This window comes from Psittacula echo (assembly GCF_963264785.1).
Source record: "Psittacula echo genome assembly, chromosome: 5".
Classification (NCBI taxonomy): domain Eukaryota; kingdom Metazoa; phylum Chordata; class Aves; order Psittaciformes; family Psittacidae; genus Psittacula; species Psittacula echo.
In genome coordinates this window covers 3,262,418-3,287,794 of record NC_137739.1, presented here as the reverse complement: position 1 = coordinate 3,287,794, position 25,377 = coordinate 3,262,418, and the positions used below count along the sequence as shown (strand labels likewise).

Here is a 25,377-nt window from a genome sequence, read left to right as displayed (position 1 = left end):
GCACCAGTGATGGCTGTTTGCATGGCTGGATGGAGGAACTAATATGGGTTAATCTTGGAGGGAGTAAGCGGCAGATTCATTTCACACACATCTTTCTCTTGGCTTGCACATGGCTGTGCAGGTCATTCTACTAGTGTGTGGTTGGTAGGGAACAGAAAAGGTGGAGTGAGGGAATGGTAGGATTGTGTGTTTTTAGCAGTGCCTGCTGTCCTGCTTGAAGTGTTCCGTTAAGCTACAGGCTGAGAGTTGTAAACGGGTTGACTGTTGTCCACTCTTAGATGAGACCTGTTCCCTATCAAGACTTGGAGATAAATGTATTGGACAAATGAAAGAGCTTTCTCTGTTAATACATCTAATTGGTGGGTTTGTCACATGGGGCAGGACCTGTTTCCCTGCTGGTCTGCAGCATTCGAAAGGGAAGGCAGGCAGTTAGATGTACGTCCCTCTGTTCAAATGGACCTGGAGATCTGTTTCTGTCACTCATGCTCTGTCTCTGTTTTGTTATTTCAGGCAAAGTCGTGCATTTGTCATATGTGTGGTGCCCACCTGAACAGACTCCACTCTTGCCTCTACTGTGTCTTCTTTGGCTGTTTTACAAAGAAACATATTCACGAGCACGCAAAGACAAAGCGACACAATTTAGGTAAGCTGTCATCCTGGTGCTTTTAACTCGCTCTGTTATCCCTGTCGCTTCCAGGCCAGTAAGGTGATATGGCAGGGGGTTGGAACTGGGATGGTCTTAAGGTCCTTTCCAACCTAAACCATTCTATGACTCTATATTTTCTTGTAGCCAGGGAGACCAGTTTTGTTTGTATTTTGCATTAGTTTGGTGGTATTATTTTCAACTTGGTCCTTAAGCTTTCACTTCATCAAAGATAAGTTTTGGTTCACAACATACATGTGCATTATTACTGTTTAGTATGTATGAATTAATGTCATATATAGGGAAAAAGAATAAAACAGCATTATTACTGTTTAGTATGTATGAATTAATGTCATATATAGGGAAAAAGAATAAAATGGGGGTTTTTTTAGCCTCAAGAGTGAAAACTGGTGGGTTTAGCGCCTTGAACTAAAGTGTTTATTTCAGAGAACTTTATTTCAGGAGGTTGTGTTCACTTTCTTGTTCTTGCTGAGGTAAAAACCATCTTTCCTATTGCAAAGAAGTCTAATCAAGTAACAATCAAATTTGTGCCTTTTTTTGTGGGTGGGTTTGTTTTATGCTTTATCTTGGGGATTTTTTGGGGGGAGAGGAGGGAAAGAGGGTTGTGAGGGGTTTATTTCTGTCTTCTTGTTTCCAGTGGGGTTAATAGCTGAAGTAGTAAAGAAACAGTTTAATTCAAAAACATGTATTCAGAAGCTCTCTGAATGTGGTCCTGGGCAACCTGCTCTAAGTGTTTGAGCACGAGGCTTGAACAAGGTGAACTCCAGAAACCTCTGCCCCACCTCAGCCATTCTTTGAACAATAAAAACCCCAAACCAGCCCTGTGTGACTATGTTTGATTGGCTTTTACAGGGTGTAATCTCAAGGAGCTTTTGAAGTCAATTCATTAAGTGAGGTTACTTAGGAACCTTTTCCAATGCAGAAGTACAAATTATTCTAGGTAAAATCTGTCAAAGGATTTCCAGTAAAGTGTATATAAAGGTGTATTAAACCCCCTTTTGTTCCACTCTAAGCTTATGGCCAGATTTAAGATGTAAAAATTGACACCATAGACAGTATTTGCCTGTTTCTCTGTAGATACTGTGTAAGCACTGTAATATTTTTACCACTAAATGTGCCATATTGATGGAGAACCTTTTAAAAGAACTTTACGATTGCACATGTTGTGAGTTGCTGTTTATGTATTTAGGAAGCCTCAATTCTTGAAGTTAATTTTTGTGCAAGGTGTCTGTTGTAGTGAAATATCTTCTGTTTCCTTAAAGGAAAAAAACACCCTGGATGGAGGAGGGAGGTTCTTTGAAGATGCTCTCTTGTTTAAAGACTGTTGTAGTTATTGCCGTGGTACTAGACAATTAAGAACATGTCAGATAAGGTACTTCCCAAAAGGAATAGCCTTTAGATAAAAAGGGCAGAAGTTAATTATACCCATTGAAGCACAGAATAAAGTCTTGTATCATCCCCAAAAGGATTCTTTTTGCAGCTAAATATAGCGTACTCTGCAGAAATCCACGTAATATGAAGACTGTACAACTGCCTGCTTGACTTCTAGTTTTGGAGATTCCTTTCCTCTGTATTTTTAATGTATGTTTTGGTGTTTAATTTCCAGCTGAATGCGAAATGAGCTGTGAAAATATCTTGGTGGCTTTGCCTAGTGCTTTGGGTTGCTTTTACTGCTGCAGTTTTCATTGGAGGGGAGGAAATAACATCTGATAGGCAAAACCAAGTGAAGTGCTTTGAGATTTCAAAACGGACAGGGATTATTTTAAAACACTTGGTGACTTTTTGCTGAGCCAACATCAGTCTCCATGGAGACCAGCAGGAACTGCACACTTAATCACAGCTCGGAGAAATATCATTGATTTCAGCTCTAACAGCTGTCTGAGCACTGGAAGTGATGGTTTTGCAGCAAACTGACTCTGTGTTTCAAGAGGCTTTAGGATCAGAGCCCAGTGTGGTTTTAAAAGGCATCTCTTGTTCCCTCTGCTCCCCTGAGCAATAGACACACTCCGAGCCTATAGAAATACCTGTGCTCTCGCATCTGCTTGCCTATTCAGTGTCTATTAATAATGCTGTACTTTTAGTGTATTCTTTGATGTGGGTGACAGGTAGGTGAAGATCCAGCTATATGAGCTGCTGGTTTTAATCTCTGCATTGCACAGTCTCTGTTAGTCGATCACCGCGAGAGGTTGATATTTCCACTGGGTTGGGAATCCTTAATGCAATGAAGTATCTTTATACAGGTGTGATATCCTTTAGAAAGAGGTAATAAGACTGACCTTTCCAGGACTTTGAAGACTTGGGACTGTTCAAACTAGCCTTTTCCTGTTCTGTTTCAGTACTGTTCTCTTACATGTGTAGGCATCCCTTATCGCCACCAAATACATGAAAATAGTATCAGTTGTAAACACCCGTGGGTATATCCTAGGATTGCTCAGAGAAGATCTCTGTCAAAATACTTTCTAATTCTTGAAGAGAAGGAGTTACGTCTGTATGAAACTCATGGCAGGCACAAGGTTCAGAGATACTGCTGATACTGAGGAGGGCTAGGTAGTCCTGTGATAAGAATTAAATAACCTCATTGACTGCAAGAATAAAAATGAGGTGAAATTTGATAATAGCAAGTACAAACTCTTTGTGCTCTAAGATAATAATATCCTTGTGATGGCAACCAGGGGATCATTTGATTGGAAGCAGAGGAGAAGGAGGAAAGCATTTAGGATATACACATCAACCATTCCTCATAGCCTTTAAAAATACCCTCTGTTCTAGGATGTGGTGTACAAAGTATTGTAGGCAAATTCTCATTTGTTCCGTGATGTGCATTCCTATAGCTTAGCTCAAACTTGGAGCCAGAGTGGGCTAGTAAGAAGGCAGCAGGTATTTGTTCATTGCCATTGTCTGCTGCTAGAGCTGCTCTGGTAAGTGCAGATAGTTGTGAGCTCCTCTTGGTATCAGAAATGACTCCTGAAGAGTTCTCTGTATGTCTGGAATATTCTTGGCTCTCAGCAAGCCAGCCTCCTGTATATTTACCTGCTCATTGCCAGCTCTTCTTGTCTCAGACTCAACTAGTAACTTCTGTGCAGTTCTGGATTTTACTACTGCTCTTACTGAAAACAGTGTTTTGAGGTAAGTCTCCATTGTTGATCAGAGGAGAATATGCAGATGAGTATAAGCAGTTTGCTTCATATCATATGGAGCAGCACAAAACTTGGTGTCTGTGATTTGGGGATCCTGCCCCCAAATTTCTGGGGAAAAAGACCCAAACCAGAAAACAAACAAAACAAACTGAAATCAAAACCCAGCAGGATTAAATCGGGAGTATTTAACAACTTTTCTCCTTTAAACCTGAATAATAGTGCTATCAAGAGAAAGTGTTTTAGGCAGGAGGATTTCACTCTTTTCAGTTTTCAAAGGTTTACTGCAAACAGGGAAGCTCTTGAAGGTTGTAGGATCAGAGAAGGGCAGGGACAATACTTAACAAAAGGCAAAACATAATAGGAAGTTAAGGGTAACCTGAGTGTAGGCATGCTCTGGGAGTATACTGGGTGTGTGCACACGTAGTAAGTAGTGTGTGTGTATATGATACTTATATTTCTGAATGAGGTCAAAGAGCTGGAGCTAATATTCTGCCCATAATAAACTAACATAAAATGTTTGGACAAACCATGGTTCCTCTGAATTCCAGGTCTGGATGGGGTCAGTGGGTATCTGGGAGACTTTAGAGCACAACCCACAGAAACACTTATCTGTTGGCTGCTGGTTTAAAAATAGAAGTACATAGAGTAGAACGGTTTTATCTTAAGAATTAGGAGAAGAAAATACCCTTTCTCTTAGGTACTGCTGAACTGTGGCCATTGATTTAACATGTATTAGAAGGGTGGGTATTGGATGCTTCATTTTTGGCAACAAAAGGAAGTTTGGCTTGTGTTTGGGTTTGTTTTGGTTCTCTTTTCTTCCACTCTGAAATGGAATACATGCAGTTCTCAGTGGTTTCAGTGGAAGGTAGGCTGGACAGCATTTAGTGGGATCTGCCTTTCTTTTTCTTCCTTTTTTTTCTTTTCCCCCCTTTTTTCTTGGCCCGTCTCCCTTTTATTTTTCCTTTCTGAAGAATCCCTGACTAGGACAGCTGATAAGACTGTTGTCACCTTGATAGAGACTGAGAGGATAAGGGAGAAGAATGAATACCCTTTAATGTGTCTGCTCACTAGTTCCTGGCAAAATGCGATATACGTGTCGATTGATGCATCAGATGAGTCTGGTGTGTTTGGGGGCTCTTTTGGTTGTTTTGGGTTTCTTGGGTTTTTTAGGGTGTATTTTCTGTTTCTTATTGAGATTAGTAAAGACTTTCTTACTGCTGTCAGTAGACCTTAGTATCTTACCAGTTTAGGAATTCTGAGCTGTAATGCAGGTTCCAGGTGCCAGGAAGACAGGAGGAAAGCAAGCGGATACTTGTATTAATACATCAGGTACAAGAGCACGTGAAGAGCTAGAGTTTAGCAAATCACTTCTTGTGAACTTAAGACTATTGTCTTAAACTGGTTTAATGTTGAATGTTTAAGGTGAGAAATTAGGGAGCATGAATTAGTTTAGGATGCTTACTTAAAACACTAAGAATTACTGCTGTATTACAGAAGTAGAATAAAAGGCAGGTGACTTGCATAGAATGAGGTGCTTTCAAGTTGATAACATGCCAAGATTGAGTCACAGAAACTCCCAATGGAATTAACTTCCATACAGGTAAAAACTGACCTGAATTGTGAGTTGCTGTATGTTCCATTGCACTTCAGTGCAACCAGTGTTCTAAAGAAGATGGTACCAAAACATGAGTCACAGATCTGTCATATCTGATGGCTGTCATACATTATGGTGAAGTATCCCCTTTTCATCTGAGCAATGTTGGTTCTGTTCATCTGGGCTGTTCTGAACTGAAACATAGCAAGTTTCTTAGCTGGATGAGACATGCACACGCTGGATGTGGCACATTTCCCTGCTTTCTTACATGTTGTTGTTAAGTTCCCATCATCTCTGGTCTCTTAACATTTTCACGAGGATGTCAGTGGTTATATTTGGCAAAGTAAAGCACTTGGGCTTAAAATAAAACACTTCCCTTGGCTCCCAGATAGAGTTTGAAGACCTTTTGCTGCCTGAATTTAAACTTTCACCCCTGAGCTGTTGTCTTTCCAAGCTTAGTGTCACTTGCACCAGTAAATAATGCTGCTCTTGTTATGCCCACATGAGCTTCTGTGATGCCACCTTGTTTCTCCATAGGCTGATAGCTTTATTTTTAAATGAATATTGAAGTATCTTTTGACTTTCTCTCTTGTGTTGCAGCTGTTTAGAACTCTGTGTATGAAGAGGTATGAGGAGATCTGCCTGGAAGATAAGGGTTGTCAGCATAGAAAGTGTAAAAGCAAACCTCCTGTGAATTTGAGGCCCGTTCCTGTTAGGTTTGTGATCCCAAATGTTAATACAGATGAGATTTTGTTCTATGTGCATTCTCATCTTTTATTGTCATAGTGTTTTGTACTGAATCCTCTGGTCAGGTGTCTCAGTTCGGAATAGAGCTTCACAGCAATTTAGTTTTAACAAACCAAAATGTTTTAACCTGTTGATAACAATGAGGTGAAATTTGTTGGTTTAGATGCGCTTTGTCCTTTTGGTGTGGTGTAGTTTCTGCTAGTTGTAATGAATTGCTCACTTTGGAAGAGTTTCTGTCAGTAAGACTGTCTCTTCTGTGGTTCCTTCATTGGGCGCACCGTCTGCATCCACCAGGCCCTGTGGACCGGCTCCATGCACATGATGCTCACAACAGTGACTTGATAGTGGATCTTTTGCACTTTGCCCTAAGGAAAACATCCTTTTTCATCTCAACATGACTGGAATAAGAAAATTAAAGTATATTTCAAGGGAAAAACTCAATTTGTATTGTTTGGAAACAATAAACTTACACACTTTACTAAGATCCTGAAATTGAGCAGCCGTGTTTTGGCTCTCATGAGAAACTCCTGCCCTTCCTTTGTGCTATAACCAGGCCTGTACAGCTGCCTTGTCACTTGAGGTAATTTGTCCAAAACCTATTGCAGTCTTTTTAATGACATTGAAAGCATTGGCATATATACAACTCTATTGTTCACTTAAGTATGCTGGAAAGAGGACATTTGCTCAAGAGTCCTTAATCAGGCTCTGGACAATTACAGCTCTTACTCCACCAGTGTTTGTGTTAGACTTTCTGGTTCTTTATATCAAAAATTCATTCTGCTCTGCACAAGTGGTTTGTGTCGGGTGGTCTCTTGTTGGTTTTGATCTTGACAGCTATACTTCATCATTCGTGCATGTAAATTCAGAAAGCTGAGAAGGAATCCTCTGAGCACAGGTTACACCTACCCATTCTTATGGTAGATTGAAAGTATTAGTGCTCACAGAGTCTTTAACATTCTGCCAGCCCTGTTCTGTTGTTCGGAGGGGAGAGGGGCTGTTTGTGGGATCTTTTAAAAGAATATATGGGGAACAATATTAGACTTCTGTCTTTTGAGACCAATATATCGGATTTCCAACAGTTATTCTTTGTTGTAAACTGTGTGTAATTGGTAGTGCAGTAGATAATGGAATTTATTTGCTGTATAACTCAAAAACTATGTAGCTTGTGATATCCCCCACACACACATGCAATTGCATAGTGTTGTTGCTGAGCTTCACTGCAGCCAAAGTTCTTATCCGCTTCTGTAATATTCTGCTGAAGGAGCAGAATTCTGAGCACAAGGGTGAAAATTGCAGTGTTTGGACATTACACCAGGTAACACTTAGAATCATAGAATTATAGAATAGTCAGGGTTGGAAAGGACCTTAAGATCATCCAGTTCCAACCTCCCTGCCATGGGCAGGGACACCTCACACTAAACCATGGCACCCAAGGCTCTGTCCAACCTGGCCTTGAACACCGCCAGGGATGGAGCATTCACAGCTTCCTTGGGCAACCCATTCCAGTGCCTCACCACCCTCACAGTAAGGAACTTCTTCCTCATATCCAATCTAAACTTCCCCTGTTTAAGTTTGAACGCATTACCCCTTGTCCTGTTTATCCTCTTCCACAAACTGATGGTGGTTCATATATACAGAACAAAAGAATGAAGCACATAAGCAAGATAAAAGACATTATGCAAAGTTGCTTACAGTAATTGTTCTCTAATGACTTGCTATAATCATTGTAAAGGTGATTTAGAAAGAAGAAGAAGAGGAGAAACAAAGGCACACAGGACTGAAGGAGAGTGGTAGGAAGCTGAGAGGGGTTTAGAGGCTGTGAAGGATGGACAAAACATGGTTAGAAAGAAACCTTACCACAAGCCCACTAATGGGGGAGCACAAAGACTTCACCTTTGCCTGGCGAGACCAACAGCAGAATTCCAGCTGCGTGGCATGTGGTTTGGCTTGCTTATGACTTCAAAGCAATTCAGGGCTGTTTCTTGCAGGCCACCTAACGTGCTAATGGTTTCCTTTGTTTAATACAAGTTTCCACTGTGGAGAGATTATTTTAATAATGCTGTTTATCTGGAAATAAAAGGAATTTGGAAATAAATGGGGCTGTGCTCTGGAGGGGGAATGGTGATGTGTTTCTCAGTTGGCTGCTAGATGCAGATTGTGTTTTAGTAGCTGGCTGAGAATTTGGTAGTGCCCACTGAATTGGTTTTATTTTACTTTGTGGCTTTTTTCCATACCTATCTGATGTGAAAATAATTACTGAAAATCAGCAATTTGCTATGAGTGGTTTGCACTTCCTTCTTCCTCAGTATATATTGAAGCAAAATATTTCCCAGTTAGCTGATCCATTTAATTTCTTGGCTTTCGTTTCTTTAGGGTTGTGTAAGAAAACTACTTTGGACAATGGACAAAATTCTTATGTCCATTCTCAAAGGGTGTGTGAAACGAGAGTGAGCCGTGTAACCCATGGAATAAACTGCTCTGGAAAAACATTCCCCTGCACAAGCATCTTTGAGTCTTCAGCTCTGTCTTCTGGGCAAGCCTTCATTTGGGTTTTAAATGGGTGCTTTCTCATTGTCTTAATGGCTTTGAATAGGAATTACTGAAGTCTTAGAAAAAGGCAATGTCAAACTTACATATCAAGTCTTACAGTACGAGTTCTGCATGTGTTGCAGTCAGTCACTGTAGTTATGCCTTTTGGTTACTTACATCTTCGAGAGGTATATTGTGAGTTACAACCAACTTGAAGGCAGTGAATGATTTGTTGTCTTGCACAGTTTTCTTGCTGTACCAGAAGCAATTGAATAACTAATACAATAACTGGAAGAGAAATCAGGTTTTTAATGTATCTTTTTTCTTTATCCTTCAGATTCTAAGGTACAGATTTTACTCTACTGAGAAGAAAGTGCCTGACTTGGAAACCTGCTTTAAAATGTCTTCTCATTTATAAACTCACGTCTTTTTTTCCTTCCTCCCCGACTTCCCTTCTGTTTTGCAGCCATAGACCTTTTGTATGGGGGTATATACTGCTTTATGTGTCAAGATTACATATACGACAAAGACATGGAACAAATTGCCAAAGAAGAACAACGAAAAGCTTGGAAATTACAAGGTTTGGTTTTCCTGCCTGAATTTCTTGTTTCTGGCTTTAATCATACCTATCCCTCCCATTTGTCAATGGCAAAAAACCAATAAGGGGAAGAGAGAGCTCTTTAGAGACAGTAGCGCAGGCCATGGGAGAGAGAGAGATGTCTAGCTGTTACTTTCCAGGAGTTAGACTGTTAGTTTAATATGTGCGCCACACCTAAGTGTAGCAAAACTATTTCCTTTTTAATGGCAAGAAGAGAGAAAAATACCTAACGTTAATACTGCCAAACATCCGAGTCAGATCTGTATCAGGTAGAAAATGTACCAGTCTGCTCTTTTAGGCTTATATAGGCAATAAATCTGTTCCCCTCACATGAATTTCCACCCTTGTGTGTGATTTTTTTTTTTTAATGACCTCTTTTTTTTCTAATAGAACGTGCCAGCTTACTTACACACCCTGTGCTTTCATGGTACACGCACAGTATCTATGTAGAAATATTGACACACAAAATATCTGTACCCACATTTGTTTTATTCAGTTTGCTTTCCCTAATTTTTTCTTTTTTAGCCTTCACCCCAACAGTGGTTTCTCACTACCAGTGTACAATGACAGGTAAGAGGCGTGGGCTGGCGACGCACTTCACTAACAAGCGTCCCTTTGCTGGTTATCCTGCCATTATAGACATGAATCACAGTTACAAATGCCAGTTTTATCGTGCCAGTTGTTTTCCTCTTGTTTGGATATGTTCCAGTGGTTGAATAATTACAGCAGACTTGATTTCATATGCCCTTTCCTTGATAGAACTGCTCCAAACCAAACCTTTTCTCCCTTTGTATTTTTTGGAAAGGAAAGGAAGTAGCATTTATCTTAACCTGAGTAGTTTCTAAGCATCAGTTATAAAAGCTTGTCATCTTCCATTTCCAGTGGCCTCCAGGGGGTATATTTTCTTAAAGTGGGAAAGCGTGTATTTGAAGACAGATGACTTCTGTCTAGTAACGTCTCTTACCGAATCCATGGCATCCTGTTTCAATGTGACAGCCTTAGTCAGGGCTGATATGACTTCAAACCATTCTTAACCTCATTTCCCATTTTAAAAATAGCAGCTAACATGGTATTAAACAGAGTTTTCCTGATGGCATATCAAAAGTATAGCTACTATTATTTAGTTCCTGCTGCAGATCCCGTTCTGCTTTCTGCTTATTCCCATTCTGAGAGAGTTGAGGCACCAACTTAATTAACTACAACAATACAACACTTCCTCATGATGCTATAGAAGAGGAAGGACCCTGATTCCTTATTTTTGAATATATGAATTCAAAGACAAATTTCTTAATTATGTTATATCTTGACAAATGATGTATTTGTGCCTTCTGGACTGAGATGCAGCCACTTGTCCTCCAGTAGACCTCAGGCTGCTCTAGCTTATGTTCTAGGGTAATTACAGCTACCAGATAGTTCATCTTGGACCACAGAGTTGTGTGGTGAAGGGAAGAATCACCTTCTCTGTACTGATTAACTGACTAATGAATGGCATACTATATATATATGAATGTATATTCATATAAATATGCACACTGCTTCTTCTGTCTCTGTAGACCAAATCTGTGATGATCAGTGAAGCTATAAAATGAAAGGAATAGACAGTCCACTTTAAATGATTGGAGTACACCGTATAGATAGTGTTTTCTTTCAAGTCATGGCATAAGGCCTTTTATTTTATGGTTTTTCATCACGAAACCATGTGTGTTTACCCACAAATCTATGTAAGGAATGAGAAAGGGAGATACATAGGAGAAATAATGGAGAATTATGTCTCTTTTTCCCCCCCTCCTTCTCCATTGCATCAATCCATCCTCTCCTTCCCATAGTGACTCAAGTTATCTGAAAGATTATAAAGTATAAGGGGGAGGGAGCCCGTCGTCCTCCAAACTGAGTGTCAAGATTAGTACAAACCCCAGACTGAGTGTCTTGGGTTTATATTTCTATCACAGTTACTTAACCTCAGATAGTGTTGGCAACTTCAGAAGTGAATCCAGTCTGCAAAAACTGCGATTGGCTTAAAAACTGAAGTGTGAATGCTGTGTATTTTCAAACTTGGATCCACAGTGCTTGAAGGGTGTTAGTATATACTTTAATAGATGCTCACATAACAACACGATGCCTGGAGAAAAAAGACTTTAAGAAAAACCCCAAATATCATGATTCATTTCATTCCCTTGTAATATTAACACTTAGTGTGGTGACTCCCCATGTCCAGCTGTAGTTCAGGGTTATATGGTATAACTCTGAACAAGTCACAACTCTACCATTGTTTTTTCCCCTCTAATACTGATTCTCTTTTAATAATGAGGGAGGTGCAGAACCCCTTGTTCCAATGAATGCTTGGATTTTGGGAAGGGGAAAAGGGGGGATTTGCTCAAGTCTAGCAAAGTAACCAATCAATATTAATGATTACTCGCGAAACTGACCTGTATAAACTAGAACCTTCTTTGCCTTTTCCTTCCTTCATCCATACGTCCCTGAGAAATGACTGTGTATTTGACCTAATGAGATGAATCCTTGGATGGAGATTTCACATGTTGACCTGAATCTCTGGCTGTTTTAGAGCATCATTTTCAAAATGATGAATTTTGACTCTTAGAAGGCTGCTTTCCTTTAGTTGTAAATGGTAACCCGTGCATGTTTTGTTTAAGGTAGATTATGGTGCAGTTTCTGGCATGTTTGTGGCTGCTGTTAAACCTTTCATTAAACCTTTTTCCTTCTTTGTGGTGTTTAGTTGTGTTTTGCTTTTGTTTTAAACACCGAGCCACTCCTAATAAATGGCTCTGTCTTTTCTCACCCGTTTTCAGGAGTAATAAAACCTCAATATTCATGTTAAATGACACAGCTGGAACAAAACACTTTAATATCTGTCTCTGACTTAACTTGTGCTCTTTCTAATGAAAGGCTTCTGTAAGAAAGCTTTCTGTCTGTTGTGCTCTCTGTGTGTTGTGGCATTAACTTTACCCGGTTTTCTGTTTGATTTCATTCCATTTTAATTGAACAATATTTGATTCACCCAGAATCCTGCAAAGTAACCCAGGCTGTCGTGTTTAACTTGTCTTGAAGAGTTGCTCTTGTGAAATGCTTTAGTCCCCATCCTCTTTAAGCTATATAATTATATATAGATATATATAAATATATATGAATAGTCCCGCTGACATATGTGGAACTGTTGCATGCCTAAAGTTGAGCGCAGATGTGTTTCTGGGTGTGAATTTTGTTACATTTGATTTAAACCAGGATTATAACGATGTCCAAGGGTTTTTTACTGCAAGGTTTCATCCCACTGTCAAGTAACACTGTGTTTGGCCACGCTTAAACTCCAGTGAACCCAAATGCCAGAGTTGGGATTTTACAGCTGGCCAGTGCAGTAGCTGGTACTAACACTGTGTTGCAAATGATGTTGAGCTTTCTTTGCCATCCAATTCATATAAATTCCTAAGGGAGCATTCCAAACACGAAAAGGGTTGCTGCAGACACCTAATCTGAAACTTGTTGCCAGCCAGTGTTCTGTCATATGTGAACTGTCCATATGTGCATCTCTGAAGTTGCTTCATTCGTTTGCCTGTGCCTACTGTATAGTGTATTGAAAGCATTGCAGCTGGTTTATCTCATCAATCAGTTACTCAGTAATTAGTTTCCTTTTCTGTTTTCCTGGGTGTGGAGCTTGATGCTGAACCTTGGATAAAGGAAAGGGACTGTATGATTCTGGTATTCTTTCTTATGCTTCTAGCATAATCTCTTGCTGAATCAAACCAAGTGAGAGATGGGTGCATCCGTGTAAATAAGACTTTTCTAGTCCTCCAGAATGTGAAAATAAGACCTTTTCTTACTAGAAGCTGGAGGGTCAGTGATAACTATGAATTGAACGTTTTTGGGTGGGTAGCTTCTGACAAGCAGAGCTATTTCTGAAAATGAAGATCAAAGAGCTATTAAAATTTCATGCACATTATGCAGAATGTGTAAGCCTCTAGCTATGTTTTCTGCTCTCCCTCTTTTCATATGTATGATTTATATTTTCTGTAGCACAGCACTGTTTCTGCTCCGTGCATTCCATGAAAAATAACTCCTAATTGACTTTAATCCTCAGTTTTAGAATAGATTGCTTGTCATCTTATTATTCTTTAGCTTTAATGCCAAGATGCTTTTGCGACTCGCTACAATTGACCCTGCATAGTAATTCCTCTGTGCTATGTAGAATGCTGCAGCAGTACTTAGCCGGTCAGCACATGAGCCTTCACTGTTGTGTTGTTCTTGTGTCAGGTTTACACTGAACACAAACTCTGTGCTTACTCCAGATCTATTCTCCATACTACTAATCTGACTCATTTTTACTGCACTTTCCTCTGAACAAAGTTAATGTATTGGAAATCAGTGTTGATGTTTAAAGGGAATAATGACAGATTTTAGCTGCAGCTCATGAGAAATAGTAAAGTAACTGGAGAGGTTTGGTTTGTTGATGGGGGGAGGGTTGTATTTAAACCTGCCACTAATTGCATTTGTAGGTGATCTTAGATCCATCAGTAGAGTGAATCTCAAGTGCTAGAACTTGCTAATGTCTAATCCTACAACAGTGGTTATAAGGAAAAGTCATACGTTGTAATGGTAAATTCTGAGACATGTAACAACTGTTTAGTATATCAAATTACTAAATACTGCTGTTAATCTATCAAGATTAAGCCTGTATCTGTCCATTAAATTGGGTCAGTTTTGATCTATCTAATAACCTGTCAAAGCTTTGGAGAAGAGATTTCTTGGTTATCCTGTATCTTCTCCTAAAATCATGTGGCGGTTCTGTCACTGACCTCCTCTGAGCACAAAGAAATGCATTTTTGTGTAATAGTGGATGTATTCTTGTGCTGGAATTTCCTTTTAACTGACAGGAGGATTATAATCCAATAATGGAAAACTTATTTGGGCTAGGTATTCCTTCTAGGTAAAGAACAGCTTCTCTTTTCTTCTTTTAATTCTTACTTGGTGGAAGATTGGTTGCTGTCTTTTTGAAGGGCTAAAAAGAAATCGGCCTCTTGCAGTTGTACATAGATTGAATCTAACAGTTGTACATAGATTGAATCTAACCTAATGGACAGGATGATGAAAGCTTTTACTTGAACTGAGTTGTTAATCCTTTTACTAAACAACTTCCTGAAACTTTCTTTTCGTCTGCTTAGGCATTGGAGAGAAGTATTCAACATGGGAGCCAACCAAACGGGAGTTAGAATTGCTACGACACAACCCCAAGCGGAGAAAAATAACCACAAACTGCACCATAGGTAAGTTCTAGACATCCTTTCCGAAGCTGATCCTCAGCCACTCGTATGGTCAAAATTCCATGGTGGTGGTTTTTTCCATACAGGTTTTTACCCTGAGGTTATTGTAGTGGATTTCCTAAATATAAGGATCACAAAATGAGTCTATTTCACACTACCTTGTTCTCACTGGAGAACGATATCAGCTGTCACTTCAGGTACTGATGATGAATCATCTGTGGAACAACTATGAAGCAGAATTGGGTTTTTTTACAATATGCCTTTAAAGACTTCAGCAGAAATCAGTGATGTTAGCTCAGCTCAGAGATCCCATGCAAGTGTGTGAAGGGAACTCCTGTAGTTGAGATGTATCCTTACCTATAACAGTCTGTCGGGAAATCTGGTTTTAGCAGACAGAAAGCACAATGATGTCTTTCTGCTTCATGTTCTAACTCTAAATGGAGTCTCTTCAACATCATATTGACTCTGAAAAGTTGTAATTTATTCTCCAGTGTGTGTCAAATAGCAGTCTTGAAATGTGTAGCAAACATTTAATTTTGAGAGTTCAATAGTCTGGAGCAAAGACCTCTCTGAAATGCTAACATATATCTGCTTATGGCTGGAGAGTATTTGGGTGAAGATGATGAAAATGAACAGTGTTTTCCAGTCTCTTTCTGCTGTCTTTAGGGATTAGGGGATTAAAAGTAGCTTCCTGATAAGCGCTAAGTTTCTGGGCATTTTCCTATACTGTTAGATGCACACTAACGTTTTAATGGGGAAGGTACAAGGTTGAAAATGTAGCTATAGACAGTGAAGCAGGAAACTGTTTAAAAAGCTTGTTCCTATTTTTTTAAGCCACTGACTGTTACGTGAACACATCATGCTTTCAGCACATTTGCTGTTGTCCAAATACACTGAACCATAATTGCTACAACTTCCTAATGCCATGTTTTTAATACAATAAGTCATAATTAATCCAAAATGTGTGTATATTTATTTGGAACAACAGACTGAGCAGCACAGAGTAAGTTGTGGTAACTTGAAAATGGATCTAGAATGGTGATTTTAAAGGGACCTATGCATTTGCCATAGTGAAACAGGAAAGACAGTTAGAAAAACGTGTGGACATAGAAAACAAGCAGCCTAGGAAAAAAATCACTAAGCAAAGATTGCTTGCATCATGTTCACACTGCGTTTTATGAGACTCCAGTATATGCTGTAAAGACTGTTACCAGTTCCTTAAGATAATAGAACTGTACAGGGGAAAACAAGGAGTTTGATAGAATTTTGAAGGTGAGCATGACCTTTCTGAAGAAATGAGGGCCATTTCTGCGTTTCCCTTTGCCAAGTGGAAGGAATGCTCTGCCTACTCTTAAAGGATTTTACATTTTCCAGTCTGTTTGAAAAGTCCGTGTCTGGTTGCGTGTAATCTCCTACAATGCCGCACGGGCGGGGGAACGCTCGTGAAACACAGGGGACAAGGGAAGTGACTGATCTCTTTACTTCTGCAGGCATGCTTTTAAGAGTCTCTCCTCCTGAGCCCTCAAGCTGTCTATGTGCTGAGATTTAGAAAGAGGGGAGAAAAAAAATCAAAGCACCCAAGAGACGTAATGCAGTTTGGGCTACAGTTAAAAGCAAAAGAGCAGCTTTCTTTCACAAAAATACATTGGGGGTTTAGCTGAAGGAAGAAAAGACTTGCCATTGTCCTTGAGCCTTTTCTCTCCATCTAACCTGCTGCTAAATATATATCTGCTTCAGAGTCTTTCTCCCTTCGCTTTCCTCACATTGACTTGTCTGTTTGCAGTTTCAGATCAGTGAAGAGCCTATATGCAGGCTGAAATGCTGCAATTATCTGGACATGCCCATTTCTCTCTTTTTCTAATACTCAATTCTTTTGACATCAAGTTTTTATCAATCCCATAGCAGATATTAGTGAGTCCAGTTTATCTTTTGAGGTAGGTAAATGGCTCAGAGAATAGGCATAATGTCCAGTTTTATTGGTTCTGAAAATGAAGCTGATGTTGATACCCATCTGTAATAAGCATTGCACATCTGTTGATCAGTTCTGTTTGCAGAAGAGTCTGTTAAAACATAACCAGCTGCCTTTTATATATAAAATGCTCTCTGCAAAGCTGTTTTAAGAGGAAGGCTGGGGTGTTTGCTGCTTTCTGTCTGAGATAGACTGCTGTCAGATGGGAGGTGGCGTGTTCAACTGCTCTGCAACAACTTGAAATGGTTATTGTGCTGATGCCTGTTTCGTTATTTGTGTATTACAAATGTAATAGTGTTATAACTAAAGTAGATGGGACAGCACTTTGAAACTTGGACAGGCATGACCTTGAAGGGGTATATTTAACCTGTATGTGCAGCGTTTGCATGTGATGTTAAACCTGTTAAACTTTGTTCGTATCTGGAACATGTAGTGAAATTTTGTTGTAGCTTCCTGTTACATCTGTTACATGTTATTTGCATGTCACTTGTGTGAATGTTTTACTCCATGGCAAAATCTTCTTTGTACCTAAAGGGACCTTTTAATTCCAGATCTGTAGCAATGTCTTGATGCTTCTCAAACAGGTGGATGTGTCTGCTCTTTTTGAGCTGCTTGAACATATATATACAGCTGCAGGATCCTTTGTCTTTCATTTGCACCATAAATTACATCTGAAGAATACTCAGTCATGAAATGAATATGTTATAATGGAGGATTCAACTGGTAGTTCATTAGAGGAAATACTGTGCAAAACTCCGAGCTTTTGATGTTTCCACTTGAGTGGTAATTTGAAATGCATTGAAGAAGGAACTTCTTGTTCACAGCTTCAAACAAACCACACAAAACCCAAAAACTCAACAAAAAAAAAAACCCATCTTAACAAAAAACCCACATAGATTTTGCTTGGTTCTCTTTTGGAACAATGTGTGTTTCCATCTCAGACTTATCTTTCCAACTAGGAAGAAGATAAAATAGGTTGAAGATTCAAGATTTTCTTCGGTCACTATTTTGCCATTGAGCAAACTGCTCTTCAAATGAAAACCCTTGTCAGGCTCTGCTACAGGCTGCGCAAACTGTGCTGATTCCTACCTTTTGGGATGTAAAGGGCTGTTCCCACTGTTGCACATAAACATCTTAACAGCGTCACCCAAGTTACTCTGAACCACATGGAAACATTGAGCTATCTACATGCAAGAAGCTAGGATGAAAAATCCTCATAATAGTGTGGGTTTTGTGGGACATTTCATATCCTAATGTCCTAGCAGGCTTGAAATGTCAGTGGAGTTCCTGTGTTTCAAGACATTCAAGAAGACTGTGTAGTCTACTCAAACCATAAACATGCACCCTTTGGAAGCAGTATTGGCTCAAGACATTCTCAGGCCTTGATGATCCAGATGCTACAGCATGCTGCCTTGTTCATTTCTTCAGCTGAGCTGGATCAGCCTGAAGGGATGGTGTATTGTGGGGAATGCAAAGGGGGAGTAGGAAGTAGAAACTGTGTAAGTTATTGTATGTTGTTCTCAGCAGCAGTTCTGAATCGTGGCCTAGACTATTAAATTCACAGAATGTTTCTATTCATAGCAATGCTCATCTTAATTTTGGGTTGAAGCTTTCAAGCATCCGCTAAACACCAAAACTTTTATATGGAAAATTAGGTAAGACTTAATAATTATTAAATTAGATTAAATCAGCTTAGAAGGGAAGTGATATTTTCAGTCTCTTGTCTGTGAAGAGGCTGCCCTCAACAGGTGAGTGTAGTGACCAAACCCCACATTCACAAAGTGTTCTTATGAGGAGGTTGGAATGCCACTGTAAGTGGTACACCATCTTTTGGGAACTGTTTTCCAAAGCTCATCTTCTCTGCTGTCATTAATACCCCCAGCAGATCAGTTCTTCTGAGTACATGAAGTATTAGCTTGGGATCAGCTGGTCTCTGATTACCATATGAAATGACTTCGTGGCTAAAGATTGGTGTAGTAACAATAGGAAGAATTAGACTCTGGAGGCACTTGGGTAATTAGCAGGAGCCATCTGGGATTCCCATTTGCTGCCTTGCAAAAAGGCAGAGGGGATAGCCTTTAGAGGAGATGGAACAAATCCTTTCAGCAGGAATGATGAGGTGGGGGGAGATGGCAAAAACAATAGCTACATGGGAGAAGCAGGTGGGTTTTGCAGCTGTGCAGTGCTAAGCAACATGATGTGATAAAGAGCGGCATAAGTGGAATAAATATTGCAGCAGAGCTCTCATGTAAAGGTGGCAAGAGAAGAGGAACAGCAGCCTGGAAAATACTTCTGGTTCTCTAAACAAGCTACCAGGAGCATTCCCACTTCTGCAGAAGCACCTTCAACACTTAAAGGTGGTGAAGGCTACATCAGTATCTGGGAGTTGTCTTTGTGAATCCACCAGCTTTCTGGTGTACTTTGTCTAGTTAAGTGCTACTTAAGGCAGCTGAAAAGGAAAAGTGGAATGGAAAACATGGTTTGGTACAGCACCAAGTTTTTAGCTGTAACTTGAACTGAAAAGTGATTGATTTATAAGCAGAATATTTCTATATTTGAAATCATGAGCACACAAAGTGCACCTGGAATTGGAAGCCTTTGATTCTTAATTGATTTTAGGCTGCTCTGTGATGGCAGAAAGGAAAACCACCTTTGAGACTGCTCAGGTGCATGTTTCCTCCCTGACTCTTTCTGTCTAATTTCACAACTGGAATGGTTCCCTGGTCGTCAGACGGTTTCCTCAAAGGTTGGGTTAGTAAGTTCCTTGTCACGAGCTTTGACTGTTGGCCTTAGTTGTGTGATTTCTAGTTCTCACATTGATAAACCTGGTAGTAAACCTAAATTTAAAACCCCCTTTTCCTCTCAAAGCTCCAAGGGAATTCTAAGAAACATTAAAGGAGTTGTGATTTCCTTGCTAAGGTTTTTAGGGATGTGCTTTCAGGAAGTCTTGCTTAAGACTTTTGAAGTTGACCTCTTTAACAATATCAAATACAAAGCTTTCCTCTGCAAAAGGCTTTTCAAAAAGAAATTCCAGATTTGGTGCTTCACTCATCATTTTATGTATTGATGGATAGTTTTTGTGTATCGATTGATGGTTTTCCAAGGCAGAAAGCAGTTTGCATCCCTGCTTTAATGTCACACAGTTCAACTCCTGTGAAAGTATCTATGATTTAATTGCTCCTGGATGAGCTTAGGGACAACCACACTAGCACTGAAGTCCCTGGAGCATTTACGTGCTTGGAGTGAGCAAACTTCTGTTATAGAAGCTTTTGTTATAGAAGGGTAAGTAATCTTACCTTCACATTTGAAGAGTTTACTAATGAACAGTTCTTCTTCAGAACGCTCATTTGATCTCTGGCTAGCTTCACAGGAGCAAGGGGTTTTTCTGCTCTTACTATCTCCATATTTCATTGAATCATGACTCAAGGCAATGATGATTTCTTTCTGAATCTGAGTTACCCTGTTTGTGTTTTCATTTCGTGTCATGGTTTTGCAGGGATGCACTCTTTAATGAACATCAAGAGAACCAGACGTTAAAAAGCATTTCTGATGAGATCAATCAGACTTCATTGTCTCTCTCTCTCCCTTTCTGCCATGTCTTAAGCAAAAGAACTAGCAGCATACTTCTAATACCTGCTAAGGGTGAAGACATAATGTTACAACTGAGGGAGACAGCTTGCTTACATCAGTGGGCAGCCCTTTTCTCTTCACCCTTATGTATGCTTCCCCTTAATTCCAGCCACATGGTCCCACCCTCTCGCGGGCATTGGCTCTTGAGCAGTCAAGCTGGTTGCAGAGTCTGTTCAGTTCATTAAGCTGGCAGCAAACATTGTGCTTTTTAGTGGTGGTGGTTTTGCAAGAGCAATATTCTTCTGTGTTACTGCACTCGACAGCTTGACAAAGGTTCTGACACAAGCACAAAGCTGGCGTGAGGAAGGGACGGAACAGGGACGGGATGCCTGGCTGGGAGTGAGGGGGAACCTCCTTTTGCTGGCAGCAAGCCACACTGCATCCAAGCTGTGGTTTTCATTTGTCTACAGCAAAGCCAGCGAAGATTGACTACTCTTGGATCATAGAATAAGCCAGGAAGTCAGTTTGAAACAGAAAACAAACTTGTCAGGCTTTTTAGGATTCCATATGAAGATGACAAATTCTTTGAGAAGCTGACATCGGTGGTACCGTGGCCTATATTGTTGCATGGTTTGCTTAATATTTTTAAAGTAAATATGTAATTAAATGAATTCCTTTTTATCTTTTAAGATTCTAAAACAATTTCTTTTTTATTTATCAATTTATTTATTTTTTAGAGCAATCAGTAGTAAGGCTGAAATCCACATGAACTTCTTGCATTGTGCCGTGTTCCTGCTGTGCTCTACGTGCATAACCTCAAAGTTTGTGGCTCTCCCTTCTCAGCCTTTATACACAGTCCCCCTTCCCAAGAGAAACAAAAGCTCTTTGGAAGTTACTAATATACAGTGTTTGCCTATCTTGTGCTTGATGATTGAAGGAACAGTTGAAACTTGCAGGGCTTGTTTTTCAGCTTGTAAAGAATAATGAAAGGAGGATACCGTTTCCCTTTACAAAGAACTACTTTTCCCCAAGGGCTTAGTCCTACTTTCAAGTTGAAATGCTGTAACAAGTTGAAGTATAAACCAGTTAACATCTCTTCTTTGGGAAGTATAAGGCAACAGCAGTGGGATAACTTGGGAAATAATATATTCTAGGAAATGATGGCTAGTTTTGTTAGGCTTCCCAGTGTTTTTCGGTTGATCTTCTTGCAGTAGGATGTGGATTCTTGAAGAAACCACCAGACCTAACTTTTGAGGATCAGGAGTATTAGCAGCTCTTAGAAACAGGAGATTTAAAGATTGTTTGTTGCAGTATCTATGTACAGAATAAATCCCATGTCTTTGCTTTGTTTCCAGTAAACATTAACAAAATGTCAAAACCAGCTTTGAGGAGAAGATACCTTCAAGCTTGGTCGTAGGCTGGCATTGGAAACAGCTTTTGCAGCGATGTGCTAAATGTGTTCTGAAGGAGCTTCTTAGGCTCAGGGGGCTGCTTGAAGGCTTTAGTTTGCATAGCTTTATGTGGGAGCAGTTTAGTTTAAAACCGAACAGGAAGCTGAGTAGAACCTTTGGGTGTATTTGGTGTCTGAGGAGCAGTGGGTTTTCGTGCAAGTTTTAGAGTTCTTTACAAAAAAAATATATATATAAAGCTGTGAATGGTTTGACTTTTTTCCTTCCATTTAAAGCTTGTTTTACATGTTTAGTTAGTGGGGAAATAAGAGCAAAGAGAGGCAACAGGGTATAGGTGTGTGCATAGCTACAGTAATATGAGGTATTACAGATTAAGACGTTGATGTGAACATCAAAGCTTGTAAAGCTAGAATTCTAATCTCCAGGGGTATTTACCTCAAATAAAAGTGTACCAAGTTAAAGCTATTTGTGTGTGCAATAAGCAGATTGCCGTTGGGATTGAAGTTTTGTGTTGCCCTGTCTTGGGTTATTGCTGTTCATGTTACTTACATAGAACATACGTCAGTACTGTAACTCTAGGTGGCTCTTGGGGGTTTGAGACAAAAGAGGATACGCTGTGTGCGTTCACAATGTGCAGTTCCTTGGAAGACAGGGTTCTTAATCCAAGGCTTGGATCGTGTTCCAGACGTCTAACTCGAACCTGATTTTCCTCCTCTGGTTTCAATTTGACTTCTTCAGGTGAAACTTCATCATTGGATCCAGCTAGGTAGCAGCACAAAGCCATTTTTCCCTGTTCTAGATGCTCATTCAACTTTCAAGTGTCAGATGTTTGCTGACTCCATTATTTCTCTTACCTATTTCTCTCTAAGGGTGGGTTTTTTCCCCCTGTACTTTCTTCGCTAAGTCATTACATAACTTCATCACGCAGTCAAAACACTAGGCTTTTAGCATGAAAAATGCAGTAAATGTTAGTCACTTGTCATCATCTGCTTGAACAGGTTTTTATGGGAATGGGAGTTTTCTTGTCAAGAAAAAACCCAACAGCAATATATAGCCAGAACTTCCTTCTGGCCTTCTTGAGCAAGGTACCTTTATTTAGATCAAGTATTGGTTGCTTAAAATTAAAGGAAATTTATCAGGGAATTGTTTAACTTACTAAAAAATAAATCAGAACAGTGGATACAGAGAAAGTTGTTCCAGAAGTGCTTGGCTTTGTGTCTGTCAGAACAAACAGTAGACCCAGTCCTTGTCCTTCTTCGACAGCAAACCCTGAGGCTAGCAGGTATGACCACACAATGGCAAGCTAGAGACTATTGCTCTTCTTGTCCGTATCATGCAGTGATCCTCTACAAACCAAAGCCTTTCTTGAAATGGAGGGTATGTTTTTGCTGTTTAGTGCTGCAGTCAATGCAAAGGTACTTTCATAATCTTTAAATCAAGAGCCAGATGAGGAAGTTCAGAGTTAGCCCTTGTAGCTACACTGGTTACAGCCTTAATATGGGCAGAGGCGCACCTGTAGCGTGAGGAGTTTCTTCTTCCTACTCTTAAACCCAGCCCAAAGAAACAAACTGATTTACCAGTGGGTTTTAACCTGATTAACTCTGTGTCATGAGAGCATGGCATTTTCAACAAGGCTAGTAATCTCCATCTCAGTTTTGTTCTTTTGTGGATAGCTTTTGGAGTATATTTACTATGACCTTCCATTCTGCTCTTTCCTGTCTGCTTCTAGAGCTGGGCTTTGTGTGGACAGAAGGTAGATACAGTATATACTGAAAGTAGGAATATGCATAAACAGCATGTGGCGTGGTTTGTGTGTTGTGGATTGTAGGAATAGCTCGGTGCCAGTTCATCAACAAGAATTTGTGCATATTAATATATTTGGATGCAGTTAATTTCGTTGGCTGTTAGCCTACTCCTCAAGTTATTAATTTGTGAAATCTGGTTTGAGGAAGGGGAAAAACTTGGAGGCAGCATATGGTGTGATATTGGGGGGAAAGGACGGCTGCGGGTGTGAATCTTAGTTTGTCAGTTTAGTGGGAGTACCTCTTGTTCTTTAAAGATGCCATCTGCACAGGATTCTCACTGCAAGTCTTGCGCTTCTGTGCAGATCATGCAAGAGCTCACTGAGTTTTGAAGTTGGGCTGCTTTGGGGGAGGGCAAAGTGAATGTTTGATTCTGTGCCCCCTTTTGATGTATTTTATGTTGTATGAAGGCTTTTTTTGGTTGCTGTTTAAAAATACCTTGAAGGGTCTGGAGCTAAACTAAAGGGCTAATTGTCATAATGTTCTGTATTGATCCTTCAGCCCTTTTGACAAACCCAGTTCCTGGTCTTTGCCTGCTGATGTTCTTCCCTGATGTTGAGTGTCTCCTCTCTGTTCCCTCTTCCTGCAATTATCAGCTTGTTATTTTTGCTCTGGTTTATAGGACTTTAATGCCTTGAACTGTGCTTTGTAGGGTGGGTGAGACAGGGCAGCTCCTGCTTCGGTCATGTGGTTGCTTTAGGAGCCTCTCCATGCCTCTATTCAACATCTTTAAATCCATTAATCTCTGTATATCTGAGTGTACAACGAGCACGACAGTTGTAAGGGGCCTGGCTTCATTGTTAAACTAAGATGTTTTGTGCAATGCAGATACCTAAATGTGGCATTTCATGTCATGTTTTCTGCTGTGCAGAAATAGGCACCTTTCTCTTTCTCTAGCTCTTGACGCGACGTGTGCTTGGAGAGCATCGTGTTCCATCTTTCTCCTCCAGCCAACTGCTCTTCAAGCGTTACAGGGATCAGATAATCAAATCTATTACCAAGTATCAAAGCATTATGTGATTATTTCCAGTGCCATATAGGAAAGATGTTTTCTTCTACTGCATGTTCTGAGAATCTGAGATCCAGATTGGGGAACGCATACATACAATGTGTTCACTCCCTGCTAAGAGACCCTGACAGAGATTGGATCAGGTTGAGGCACAACAGACAAAATTTGTTCAGTGGGTCTTGATATGCCAAGATAGGGATTCAGAGAAGTTTGGTACAAGTTCTGCTGCAGAACTTAATGCCTTTTTCAGTCTTACTCATTTGAGCTGAGAGAATCGAATAGAGAGAAATAATTGCCGTGGATGAGAGCATGCTGTATAGCTTTCTGGTTTTGAGAACATGATGCATTGGTTTCTTCTGGAGACACCTGAGAGAGAAAAACAATTTGGCGATGCAGATGGTCGGTAAAAATGCTGAAGATGAGAAATTACAGATATAAAACCTGACATTTCCCATACTGCTGAAACAAAAGAAGACCTTTTTGCAGAGTGCTCACGGGTCTTCCTTCTGTTAGTAGGTGACTTACCAAAAGGTTCAAAGCTCATCTTGCATCCTGCAGAGGTCCTTGGCTTTAGCTCCCCTTTCTCTTCCTGCCTCACACTTAATTTAAACATATGCTTGCTGTGGGAGACAGTAAATTCATGCAGATGCTTATTATATGTATTTTTAAAGCCTGGTTTTAGGTGTGGATTTAACTGTCTCACGTCAGTTTATGAAAAGGCCTTTTCCTGGCTTTTTCTTTTACTTCAGGTTATTCTTCTCACAAGGCAGCCATTGCTATAACAGGAAGAGCAATTCAACTTCACATCCTGGCCAGGAGAAATTGCTCCTGGAATAGTTTTTGTCTCCTACCTAGGTGAAAGCCCAACCCTTGCGGACTCATCATATGGAACTGTGTGTGGTTGTGTAAGGACTGTTGTCATGCTCTGCCGCTACCAGGCAGCAAAGTATTTACTCTGTAAGGAAGCATTATTTGTATTCTTATCTGTTTCTTTTTACTCTGTGATCAGTTTGGGATCATCTTATCTAGGTTTGGCCCACAGAAGGCTTCTGTCTGGCTGTTATCTTTTCCTCCTTGTG

General features: G+C 40.0%; 1 protein-coding gene across 3 annotated transcripts in view; it reads left to right on the top strand.

Annotated features, from left to right (window-relative positions):
* Positions 1-25,377, top strand: part of USP22 (ubiquitin specific peptidase 22) — a 102,362-nt gene that overhangs the window by 38,892 nt on the left and 38,093 nt on the right. For all 3 annotated transcript variants that reach the window (XM_080617258.1, XM_080617260.1, XM_080617259.1), the window contains exons 2-5: positions 511-643; positions 9,138-9,251; positions 9,795-9,839; positions 14,441-14,542. In XM_080617258.1, coding sequence (XP_080473384.1) covers positions 511-643; positions 9,138-9,251; positions 9,795-9,839; positions 14,441-14,542 — 394 coding nt within the window. The remainder of the gene's footprint in view (positions 1-510; positions 644-9,137; positions 9,252-9,794; positions 9,840-14,440; positions 14,543-25,377) is intronic.